This window comes from Nematolebias whitei, chromosome 2 (genome assembly GCF_014905685.2).
Source record: "Nematolebias whitei isolate Nwh7 chromosome 2, NemWhi1, whole genome shotgun sequence".
NCBI lineage: Eukaryota > Metazoa > Chordata > Actinopteri > Cyprinodontiformes > Rivulidae > Nematolebias > Nematolebias whitei.
Genome location: NC_056499.1, coordinates 21,426,071 through 21,438,647, shown reverse-complemented (window position 1 = coordinate 21,438,647; position 12,577 = coordinate 21,426,071). Strand labels below are relative to the sequence as shown.

At 41.9% G+C, this 12,577-nt stretch overlaps 1 protein-coding gene across 1 annotated transcript in view; it reads left to right on the top strand.

The window, feature by feature from the left end:
• Positions 1–12,577, top strand: part of LOC119423371 (ras-specific guanine nucleotide-releasing factor 1) — a 34,037-nt gene that overhangs the window by 17,570 nt on the left and 3,890 nt on the right. The window contains exons 12-24 of the mRNA XM_037690758.1: positions 183–325; positions 490–572; positions 3,827–4,075; positions 5,482–5,855; positions 6,492–6,608; positions 7,676–7,846; positions 9,460–9,566; positions 9,665–9,777; positions 10,846–10,906; positions 11,756–11,862; positions 11,989–12,073; positions 12,149–12,346; positions 12,462–12,541. Of these exons, the coding sequence (XP_037546686.1) occupies positions 183–325; positions 490–572; positions 3,827–4,075; positions 5,482–5,855; positions 6,492–6,608; positions 7,676–7,846; positions 9,460–9,566; positions 9,665–9,777; positions 10,846–10,906; positions 11,756–11,862; positions 11,989–12,073; positions 12,149–12,346; positions 12,462–12,541 (1,888 nt within the window). The remainder of the gene's footprint in view (positions 1–182; positions 326–489; positions 573–3,826; positions 4,076–5,481; positions 5,856–6,491; positions 6,609–7,675; positions 7,847–9,459; positions 9,567–9,664; positions 9,778–10,845; positions 10,907–11,755; positions 11,863–11,988; positions 12,074–12,148; positions 12,347–12,461; positions 12,542–12,577) is intronic.

Sequence of the window (12,577 nt, the reverse complement as noted above, 5' to 3'; positions counted from 1 at the left end):
TGCGGTAGTTGAGAGTCATCCTGAGTACTTCTTGTATTCAGCTAAGATTTGGTGCAGTAGCTGAGAGTCATCCTCAGTACTTCTTGTATTCAGCTAAGATTTGGTGCGGTAGCTGAGAGTCATCCTCAGTACTTCTTGTTCTGTTTTGAGTAAATAAAGGTTGTCAACTTTGCTCCTTGCAGCCAAAGTGGAGAGGAGCAGCCAGGACACGGAGCACCTGGACTTTAAGATTATTGTGGAGCCCAAAGAGGGTCAGCCTTACAACGTCATACTTGTTGCTTCATCCCGACAGGAAAAGTCAGCGTGGACGAGCGATATCAGTCAGGTATGAATACCCGCTCGTACACATTTAGAAAAGTCTGAGTTTGACAAACAAACCTGTAATATTTTCCACTGCAGTTTTGATTTTAGGGGGAAGGGCTCACTTTTTGTCTCGAGTTGCTTTACTCTCACAGATCTTTTTTTTCTGTCTACCTCTCTGCCTCACAGTGCATTGACAACATCCGCTGCAACGGTCTGATGATGAACGCCTTCGTGGAAAACAGTAAAGTCACAGTCCCGCAGATGATTAAGTAAGAGTCTGGCACCACGCAGCAAAACTCATACATTATACACACACAGTCAGAAACTGATGTTAGCTTTCAATAAAAACACCCCATAAAGCACAAAGAAGTCAAGAGAAGCTCAATAATTTCTGCTTTTGTCCTTGTGAGGAGCTTTTCTTACCTGTATCTCACAAGAACCAGGTTTTGGATTCAAGAGTTCAGCCAGACACCAAGAACATTTAAACAATTTTATTATGTTAAAGCTGCTGGTGGAAGCCTGGATCCAATCACAGGAACTGGTCTTCTCAGACAGGTGAGGCGAGGCACAAAGTCAACTTCCAAAGCTTGGAGAGACAGTGTCAGTGGTAGTAATGACGTCACCGTAGATGGTGGACGAGCAGCTGTAAAGGGAGGCTTTTAATGCTGTGAGTTTATCCGACAGAGGGACAAACATTAATTGTGGTCCGAGATGAGAAGCAGGGGTCATACACAGGGAGGCCGAGGTCTGAGAATATACTCAGATGGGAATCCTTAATCCAAATGGGCATGAAAGGCTCGTAGTTATCAGAATCTGAAAAGCAGAACAAACCAGATGTGGGGCAGACTGGGCGATGAATCCAAGAAACGGCTGTGAGGTTGAGACAAGAAGATTAGGCGTGGACATGGAAGAATAGTTGAACATCTACTATCAAAAAGTGTTCGATAATCTGGCAGAGACGTGGGGGTTGAACCTGAGGACTTTCTTGCCGTGAGGCAACAGTGCTAACAACTAAGCTGCCGTGCTGCCCTACATAAAATGTGCAAAAACAGGAGGCTTTGTGGGCAACCCATTAAAAAAAAAAGTTTAAAGATGATAACTACTAGGCCTGTCGCAATAAACAACAATTAATTGCATGATAAATGAAAATTAACCTCATTTTCATTTATCGGCTTTACCGTTTCTTCATGTCTCTCTCTTTCTACTGAAGACACTGGATGACAAAAGGCTCAACACCGGTGCTCTTCACTGACCCCTCCCTTTCTCTTTTCTCTTTAAAATCTGTTTTAACCACCCAAAATCGCATTTTTGGACGGTTAAAAGCAGCTAAGCTGAGCAGCTAAGCTACGAGCTAAGCTAACAGGCTGACCTCGGAGAAAAAAAACCTCCGTCTTGTCGAAGCTCCAAAATTCATGGTGAAACCCGTACCTTCGTGTGAAAAGTTGTTTTTCTCTTGCAAAAAGAAGCTGGGAACTTGTTTACTGATTTTTTAAATTAAAAGCTTTGTGTGACAAATGCTATGCTAAAGAGCTCAAACCACACCAAGCGTCTGCCATTTTAAGAACTGAAGAGAGACAGCCCATGTCTTGTCAAGGGGCCTCCCTCCCATTTTTCGTAAAGAGACACGCTGCTCGCTCCCTCACTATCCATCCTTTGGTTCAAACAGTCTTATACTGCCATCCAGTGGTAAAAATGGTACTAAATGCAAAACAAGTTAAACCTTTCTTCTTAAATTTGATAATAATTACTAATTATTGTAAAAATTCAAACAATATTATCGTTTATCGCTATAATTTCTGAGACAATTAATCGCTCAGCAAAATTTGTTATCTTGACAGGCCTAATAACTACACACAGAAGCTCTCATTTTAAATGATCAAGAACACTGAAGAAAACAAGCTCCTGGTGTTAAAGAGAAACTGAAATGAACTTGTTTCCAGTAATAAATCACAATCTACACTGAGCGGCTAGAGGTTACCAAAACTTTGGATCAGTGGAGCACGAGTGAAACATAAATAATGTTGTGTGAAGAGAACGAGCACATTTCTGCCGTCGCTCACAATATGTGTCAGCACAGAAGGCATAGGACAGAGAGAAACCCCATTATAAACTCTTCTAAAAATGCTCCTGTCCATTAATAATTTGGACCCATATTCCATTCCATCAGTGTAAAGAGGTTCACAGCTGAAGAAATTGTCCAGAATATTCATACGTCGTGCTACAGTGGAAAGAGATCAAACGTTTCTTTGAATTAGCGATAGAAAAAAAATTTTAGTAGATCTCAATAAAATCAAAACTAGGGATGCACGATATTATTGGCATGGTATCGGTATTAGCTGATACTAGCGATAAAGTTAAATATCGGACATCGGCCATTGCATTAAAATAACTCACCGATATAAAAGACTTCTGTTTTAAGTTTGTTTTTAATTTAAGAAACTGTCAAGTATGTCTATTAATGCATTACTACTTATGTGTTTTCACTTGTCGCTTGTGAACAGGTTGAATTTAGATTTGTGAAATTTGCACTGATTGAGTGCTGTCATTGTGTTCGAGAGAGTAAATGTCATGAATAAATTTGACATTAAACATAATCCAAGTTGAAGTGTTACATCATTTTCAGCCCCTTTTATCTGTTTTTGGTAGCAGGCCAAACTAAGACCATGCAGAATAATGTAGTATTTTAATTCCACATCAGAGAAAGCTATGTAGTCTCTGTAAGTAGGGCTAGGGGGAAAAATATCGGTACTGGTATCGGTTCAAATCCAATATCGTGCATCCCTAATCAGAACACCATTCATCTGATTGAACTTTGTTTTGTTTTTTGTTTTTTTTGTCACATGTTCTACAAAGTCTTATGCCTTTATTCCCGATATTATTAATGTCTAAACCAGGCCTAAAATGCAGATCCAAACTCATATAGCCACCAAAAGAACTGGATATAGACTCTGTGAAACATCTACAGGGGCGACTGTGACTGAGTGGTTAGAGCAGTCATCGTCCAATGCGAGAGTTGGGGGTTCGAATCCACCAGCAGTCACATGTCGAAGTGTCCCTGGGCAAGACACTGAACCCCTCGATGTGTGTCCCATCGGTGTATGAATGTGATCTAAAGCACTGATTAGCCTCTTTAGAATGATTTGTTCAATTAGCTTTGTAGAGATCTAGTAGAGTGCTGTATGAAAGGGTAAATGAGGCACAGGTTGTAGTGTAAAGCGTTTTGAGTATCTTGAAATAAGATAGAAAGTTGCTATATAAGTACAGTCCATTTACAATCATTTGAATGTTCCTGGATTCCTAAATGACTCGGTGTGTTCTTTTCCATTAATTAAATTTAAAAATCTCTGCGCACATCAGTGAGAAGAACTCGTGCCAAGTTGTTTCTTGTAATGAAACTTCACGGGCTGTGCAACTTTTTATACGATTGTGTGACAACGTCAAAACCTCTAATCCACACAAGACAATTAAATATGTTGTTCTGGAGGTGGGCAGCACTGAGACTTATCTCTATCTGCTTGAACAGGTCCGACACCAGCTTGTACTGCGACGATGTCGACATCCGTTTCAGCAAGATGATGAACTCGTGCAAGGTGCTGCAGATCCGCTACGCCAGCGTGGAGCGCCTGTTGGAGAGGCTGATCGACCTGCGCTTCCTCTCCATCGACTTCCTCAACACTTTCCTCCACTCGTACCGGGTCTTCACCAGTGCTGACGTGGTGCTCGACAAGCTCATCACCATCTACAAGAAGCCAATCAGTGCCATCCCCGCACGGTGAGTAACGGACTTCAACTAAACTCTGAAACCACAAACGCATCCCTCCTAAAGCAGAGATACACCACAGACATACACGTCTATGGAAGGAAACACAGAAACTTGTGGGAAACACGCATTTTATGAATTTCTAGCCTTCTCATGCTTTAGCCCTTACATTTAGCCTTTCTCCTCAGACTTTCTGTAAAACAGTGGTGCTATAGCGTTTGGCTATATCGACCATCTACAGGTGGACAAATGCTGCCTGCAGCTGGTGAACAAAGTTTGAGTTTTCCTCCCGTTTCCACCTGAGGATGCAGCAGCTCAGGGATGGTGCAGTGAAGAGGTGGGACAACCTCCACCCCACCCCACACAGTGTCTGGATTAGTCTTTGCTCTCACGTGGACTGTCTGTGAGCAGCCCATCATGCCTCAGTGTCCAGCCCAGGTGAGAAGAGGCTGGGGAGGAGGAGGAGGCGGCGAGAGGTCACACAGGCAACGTCTTCTGCCCGCCATCAGAGTTAATTGCGTCCTCCTCCCTGACCCCCCCCTTCTGTTTTTCTAACTCCTCACTCTACCTTTCTCCATTCTCTCGCTTTTATATGTCGTTCCATGAGTTTGACCATCCCTCTCTCCGCTGCGCTGTCACCATGGCAACCCTTTACTTTGCTGCAGGACCCCACCCTCTCCCCCCACCCCTTCTCTCCTGTCCTCTCCTTCCCCATCATCTGCAGCAACTCCTCGATATTAAATATTGATGCTGGTGTTTTGCACCTTGCGTTCTCCTGCTCCTCCTTGCTCCTCTTTTGCCTCGTGTTTTTTTTTTTAATCCTTAACGTGTGTCTTCTCCTAAATTTAACTTTTTTTTTCCTTGTCTTCACTCCTCGTTCCACTCTTGGCTCTTCTAATTTCCTTACTTTAGGATTTGGGAGCCCCAGCGTGGCTGCAGTCAGCATCATGTCAGGCTGGAGGCTTCCCGTTCGCCCACTCTCAGCCAGCGCTCCGGTGGAATCCACATCAACAATGCTCCCCCCCCCCCATTCTCTGTTTCCTCCTCATGCTTGTTTGAGATTATTACCAAATCCCCAGTCTTTTTCTCCCACTTTCCTTCTCTGTCTCCATTTGTCTCCCCTCTCTCTGTTTTCCTCTCTCCTTGTCTCAGCGGGCCTCCCCTGGGCCGGTTGCTGTTGGCAGCACCCGTGCCTCCCACACTGTCACTTGACATGCTATTTATAGGCCTTCGGAGGGGGTGGTTCCCAGTGCAAGGAAGATGCTGTCTTAAACAAAGTAGCTCCTGAGGAGCCCTGCAGTTAACGTGTTCCCTCTCTGCGTCTGACTCCCGTGTGCACCGCTTTTCACGTTCACTTCTCCACCCGTTTCAAGAGTTTTGGATCATCCTTCTGTGTTTTCCTCTCCCCTCTCCTGCAGCTCCTTGGAGCTTTTCTTTGCCAGCAGTCAGAACAACAAACTTCTGTATGGCGAGTCGCCCACGTCGCCACGTGCCAGCCGCAAGTTCTCCTCCCCTCCGCCCCTCTCCATCACCAAGACGTCCTCGCCGAACCGCCGGCGTAAGCTCTCGCTCAACATCCCCATCATCACAGGGGGAAAAGCTCTGGACCTAGCTGCACTCAGCTGCTCCCCCAATGGCTATGCAAGCATGCACACCACCATGTCACCCTTCGGTAAGACCACGCTCGACATCAACAAGCTCTACGTGTCCAGCACCATGGCCAGCAAGATCCCTGATGAGGAGGAGCCCAAAGCTGAGAGCAAAGCTGAGGAGTCTGTCCTCAACAAACAAGGTAAAAAAAAAAACTCTCTGAGGGAGCTTTTTAATTTCATGTATTCAGTAGACATTTGTGATGCAAAAGAAAGTAAATTAACTTTTATAATTTTGAAATGAGAATAATTTGAGAAGAAAATTGAGGATCAAATAGGGAACATTAACTCTGAACAGTAAACCCAGCAAATTCCAGTCAGGCAGGTCATCATCCTTCATCCAAAGGACTTCATCAGTCAGAGGAGCCACAACAAACTCAGTCCCTCAAGCAGCACACTCACATAGTGGATCAACCAGTTTGCTGGTGATAAGATGGTTCTGGGGTCCGCTCTTTTCCCCGTCAACTCCTCCAAAGTGGTTCAAAACATCAAAGTTCATGCTCAATAATCCAGGTAAAAAAAATCCAACAAAGTTCAGTCAGGTCATCGTTTCTTTTCTTATTGAGACGTTTCATCCTTCATCCAAAGGACTTCATCAGTCCGAGGACCTGACTGAACTTTGTTGGATTTTTTTACCTGGATTATTAAACATGAACTTTGATGTACTGACCAGGAAAGTACAAATTTATATTTGTGTTTCTTCACACTTGAGGCTGTTTTTTTTATTTAATCTGCCGTCCATTTCAGTTCAGCAGTAAAATGTCATCTTTTTTTTCTAGATCTGTCTGTGAGAGAGGAAGGCGACGAAGACCCAAGTCAGAGTGATGAAGCAGAAGCAGAAATGTCTCCCCCCAAATCACCATCAACACCCAAAAACATCAAGTCAAAAAACTCTGGTACAACATCTCTGCCACTCAAATCATCTCAACTCTTTAATGTCCACATTTTGTATCTCGTTCTCATCCCCACTCTCGTTTTATCCTTCAAAATAAAGTTCAAGGTCGCAAAAACGTGAAACATGCATTCCTTGAAGGAGCATATATTACATGAGTTATAGCCATTTTTGTGTTTAATACGTTAATTATCTTTGGTGTCCAGTTGTTGTACATCAGATGATTACTTTGTGGGAGTCCCACTAAAATCCTTACTCTGGTTCACGAGTTATTTTGCTAACACTCACGTGCTTTCATATTACTGGAGAGATCCCACAGTTTATATGCTCCTGAGGATGGAAAATAGAAATTCTAGTGATCGTTTCAACGTAACGTTCAAGATATGGTTTTGCTTGACATGAATTAAAACCGCCATCTTTATATGGCACAAGTTTAAACAGACGAACATGCTCAGACTGATAAATAAATATAGCCACAGAAGACTTGAAACAAACTTTTTTCTCTCCTTCAGACAAGCATAGCTACAGCCAAATAAGGTCTTGATAAAAACCACCCACATCATCCCGGCCCTCCCCGCTCCGAACAGCGAGGGAGCATCCACCTCGTAGGTAGTTGAGCACAATTCATCCCCAGTGTCTTCTCTTCCTACGTTGCATGATACAAGGGAAGCCAGTGCCTTGTGTGAGTAGGTGGAAGGAAACCTTGTACCTTAGCAACGACGTGCGTGTTCTTGTGTGCCGCCCCCGGCTGAACGGAGGAAGGCAGAGGGGGGAACATGTGAGTAATGGAGGGAGGTAGGGAGAGGGAACGCCGTCACCGAGAAGAGCTGCAGGACATATTGTTCTGAGTCTGCTTTAGCTCTTTGTTGCCCTCTGATGGTCAACAGCTCAGTTTGCAAACAGCTCTCCGAGGTGGTGTTAACCTGTAATCATAAATCCTTTTAGGTTCAGAAAAAGGAGCAAATTATTGTCAGTTTAAGAGAATGCTCCTTGACCGTTCCTGCTTTTATCGGTGCAGGATGATTTTACCATAGCAACATAAACACCTGTGATTTTTCACCCTCTCTGCAGAGTTCTCCCTGTTTTCCTTCAACAACGGAATGGTGGTGTCCTCTTGCCGGGAGCTTGACAATAACCGCAGTGCCCTTTCTGCTGCCTCGGCCTTCGCCATCGCTACGGCTGGTGCCAACGAAGGCACACCGACCAAGGAGAAGTACCGCCGTATGTCCCTCGCCAGCACCGGTCAGTGACACTTGGATCTGGCGGTGATGAGTCACCAATATCTATAAGTTTTCTGCATCTGTCCACTCAGACACCCAGATGTTTAAAGGGAACCACAGAAACCTGCTCAAAGGAACACGATCTGAAATCTTTAGCTATTATTTAATGATTGCTGAAAAGGTTTAGCTGTGGTGAGATTGCAAACTATGAATTAAGCAATAAAATTTTTTTTAAAAAGGCTGTTTAGTTCCTAGCTCGTTTTAGACACATTCTATTTTCTTCAACAAAAAACAAAAACAAAAGAACAGATGATTTTACTTTTGACTGTAGGTAGGAATAAGAGGCCAAAACATGAAATGACGAGTCTTTAGGAAACACCTGTTTTAAATCTATATTTGTGCGAATGCTTTGAAGCATTCGTTTTTCTTCCGTATATTTTTCAGCATGGTTCTCGTCCCACAGTTTTCAAGCATTTTCATCGAATCACATATTAAAACGTTCAGCTCGTTCACAACAATCCTGCTGAGCCTTTTGATATTGGTGCAACTTTAGCTTTTTAAAATATTTAGCCTTTTCTGCCACTTTTTTTCCTCAGAATATGAATTGAGCTCACCCTTCAACTCTTTAGATCTGTTTACAACCTTTTACTGCTCCTTTCACATTTTGTTCTGGTTCAGCTTCTTTGTGCAAATTTCAACATTTTTTTCAGCCATTTTAGCTAATTTCAGCTGTTTTGTGCTCCTTTCAGATTTTTCTGTTAACTACAACATTTTTGTGCTTCTTCTAACTTATTTCTACAAATTTAAGCTTGTTATGCCCCTTTCAGCTTATTTCTGCAAATTTCAGCCTATTTTACTATAATCTCCATTCTCTACTATTTAGCATTTTTATGCTAATTTGATCTTTTTCAGCTAATTCCACATTTTTTTGCACTAATTTCAACTTTTTTCTACCTAATTCATCAAAAATGTGCTCTCTCCACTTTCTTCTGTTAATTTCAGCTTCTTTCTGTTTTAGCTATACTTTTCAACATTTTTTGTGCTAATTTCAACTTTTTTTCAGATAATTTCCACTTTTTTTGTGCCCATTTCTGATTCTTTCAGCCTAATTAGGCAAACATGTTCTTTCTGCTTTCTTATGCTAATTTAAGCTTGTTCTACCTGTTCAGCTTCCTTTTTTATTTTATTTATCATTATTATCATTATTATTATTGGCTAATTTCATCTGTTTTCAGATAAATTCAAGTTTTCAATGATAATTTCTGCTAGTTTAAGCTTCTTTCTGCCTTTCAGCTACTTTTCAGCCTTTTGTTTTGTTAATTTCAGTTTTTTAAGCAATTTTTTAAGCAATTTTCCTAATTTTGGTGCTCATTTTTGCTTATTTAAGCCTATTTCAGCACGTTCTGCTTTCTTCTGCTAATTTGTTCTTCAATTTCAGTATGTTTTTTTAGTTAATTTCACATTTTTTTCTGCAATTTCTTCAGCAATATGCATTCAAACTGTATTTTTGCAGGAAATGCAATTTCTTTAGTCATGTTTATTTGAAAATGTAACCTTTTTTTTTTTTTTGGCTGTGAAGGATTGAGACATTCAGAAAAAAGTATTAATTTAAATGTAACTATTAAATTTGACTAGGTTTTCCTACGGACCAGAGGAATGGGGACAAAGAGTTTATCATCCGACGAGCTGCTACCAACAGAGTTCTGAATGTGCTGCGTCACTGGGTCTCCAAGCACTCGCAGGTAAAGTTCACCTTTCTTTCTTCCCTTTTGTCCATGTGTCTTTGAAGGAGACGACACCTGAGTAATAACACCTCGGCTGCTCCTCTGTGTGTCCTCAGGACTTTGAGCAGAACACAGAACTGAAGATGCGGGTAATTAGTTTCCTGGAGGAGGTGATGCATGACCCGGAGCTCCTGACACAGGAAAGAAAGGCAGCTGCCAACATTATTAGGTTGGCTTTCTGTTACTAACGCATCATCCCACACACACATACATACATGACACATCTGTGTGTGCATACTGCTTAAAACAGTTTTGCATAAATGTGATTGATTCTAAGCATCTTCTGAAAGAGTAAAGTAGGAGGAACTGGAGATAAAATGCATCATTGATCATCCTGATTTGCTTTTACCTTCTCATCAAATTATGCAGAGCATGGCTGAATGGTGGCACTGCACCCCAAATAAAAGGGTCCATCTTAACAAAACAACACTTTTAACTAGAAGAACACTAAAACCAGGAAACACGGAGTTCAACAGATGATCTGACAACGATAAGCAGTGCATTTCCAGGGAAGGGTGGTTATTAATCACTGACCACAGGTGTGCTGATTACTAATGGAAAACAGGTTATTGAGGAGCTTTAAGCAGGGATAACTGAAAACATCTGGTGTTGAATAAAAATACAATTTCATTACTTACCTAAAAAGAGCCACACACGAAGACAGGAGAATATTTTTAACCCAGTTTACTTGCAAAGATAGACGTTTGCACAGGCTTACACAGATGTTTTGCTGAAGCCCCTGTTGTGAAGATCTGCACCAGACAGTGTGCAGGAAGTGTTTTTATAATACTTATCAGCACGATGACCTCGGCCTCTTGGCTCCTCTCTGTGAGAGAAAAAGAACTCACTGACCTCACACCCATGGTTCAACATTAATTTAACATTAGCAATGATAAACATTCATAAACCTTTACCTAAATTCCCCTGACATCTGGTGACCGTGATAATCAAAGAATAACATAAGAAGGAAAAAACAAAATTACTCCAAAAATAATTTAAATAAAACTAACATCAAACATAAATCAGGTCAAAACACTAAAACACTGAACATGAACATCTTAAAATCGTGACTCCAACATGCATAAACTGCAGGAAAAAGTCCAGGCCTGTGTGTAATCTGACATCTTTTCTTCATACAAGTATTCTAAACATTGTTATTCCATAGATATAAGCTCCAAAAATCTAAACGAATAAATTATTACAAGCATTAAGAGCATTTATGTCCTTTGTTGTTCAGGACTCTCACTCAGGAGGATCCAGGAGACGGCCAGGCCACCATTGAAGGGATCACTCAGATGGTGAGGGGAACACAGAACCTATCTGCTCAAATATGACTGCTTTGTCTGTACGGTATTTTTCACCGTATAAGTAGCAGCTTTTTGCATAAATTTGCAAGTCTTGCCACTTATACACCAAAGCGACTAATACCCATATTTTTCCCTTATTTATAACACAATTTTTGGCTGAGAGCTGACGATTTCATTCATTCTGACATGAAAAATATTAAACATTACCATTTGTAGCTGCTAGAGGGCCCTCGAGCTATATAGCAAGCCAAGTGTCTCATTAATAGGTAATAGTGGCTATTAATGAGACACTTGGCTTGCTATAGTTCCACCTTCATCTCACGCTGGAACTACTGGAGCAAACATCAAATCAGCTGCATTTTGCCGTGCCGCCCAGGAGAAATGCAGCTGATTTGACCATCAAAGTGCATTTATTAAGGAAAAGTTCAACCAAGGCACACCTTTACTATAATGTCAATCAAACAAATAATTATTTTTAGGTGGTTATCTTGTCAAATTTCGAAGAAATGCACAGCAAGTCGTCCCTCTGTGCGCTCCCGCAGCCGCGAATCAGCTTTTGAAATTCAAATGCATTGTTTTCAAGTGTTAGTCTTGTTAAATTTTGTTAAACTCCTCCCGTGCACGCTCCCGCGTTTTCCATTTGGCAGCCAGTCGATTTTTGGTCCAACACCGGCCCACGTTTCCGGGTTGTCAGCGGTGACACATAATAAATGAGACTTACACGGCAAAGCGATGTATTTATGTTTTTTCCACTTTATTAGACATATTTGGACAGATACAATTTATATGGTGGAAAGTACGACAATTATTACATTTTTATTTTTTTATTTTTTTATTCAGGCGATGGAAGAAAGTAAGACTGAACCGTTTGAGAACCACTCAGCTTTGGAGATTGCCGAGCAGCTCACGCTGCTGGACCACCTGGTCTTCAGAGTCATCCCATACGAGTGAGTCGCCTGCAGACGAGGACGTGAGACAAAGACATCAGAGTGCCAGAGATGACTGAAAGAAGTGTTTATTTATTTATCCATACGTGCCTTTTATCCGTTTCATCAAAACTTTTTTCTTTTCAGGGAGTTTTTTGGTCAAGGTTGGATGAAGAACGACAAGAACGAGAGAACCCCGTACATCATGAAAACCACCAAGCACTTCAACGATGTAGGTGTTTCCTGTGGGCTGAGATGGACGGATCAATGGACGAGTTTAAATAAGTTTTTTTCCTTTTTTTGTCAGATCAGTAACAGGATCGCCTCGGAGATCCTTCACTGGGACGACGTGAACCTGCGTGTGGCGGTGATAGAGAAGTGGGTGGCGGTGGCAGACATCTGCCGCTGCCTCCACAACTACAACGCCGTGCTGGAGATCACATCCTCGCTCAACCGCAGCTCCATCTTCCGCCTCAAGAGGACCTGGCTCAAAGTTTCCAAGCAGGTGTCACCGTTTAATTACTGAGAACAAATTGGCTTCTTAACAAATGAGGCACTGGTTTGAGTTTTTGATGTGTTGCTGGGATTTCTAAGCTAACCGAAGTGTTGCGCTTTTCTAGACAAAGACTGTGATTGATAAGCTACAGAAGCTGGTGTCATCAGAGGGTCGATTCAAAAACTTGAGAGAAGCTCTGAAGAAGTAAGTGCGTGTGGTATTTCACTTCATCTCTCATCC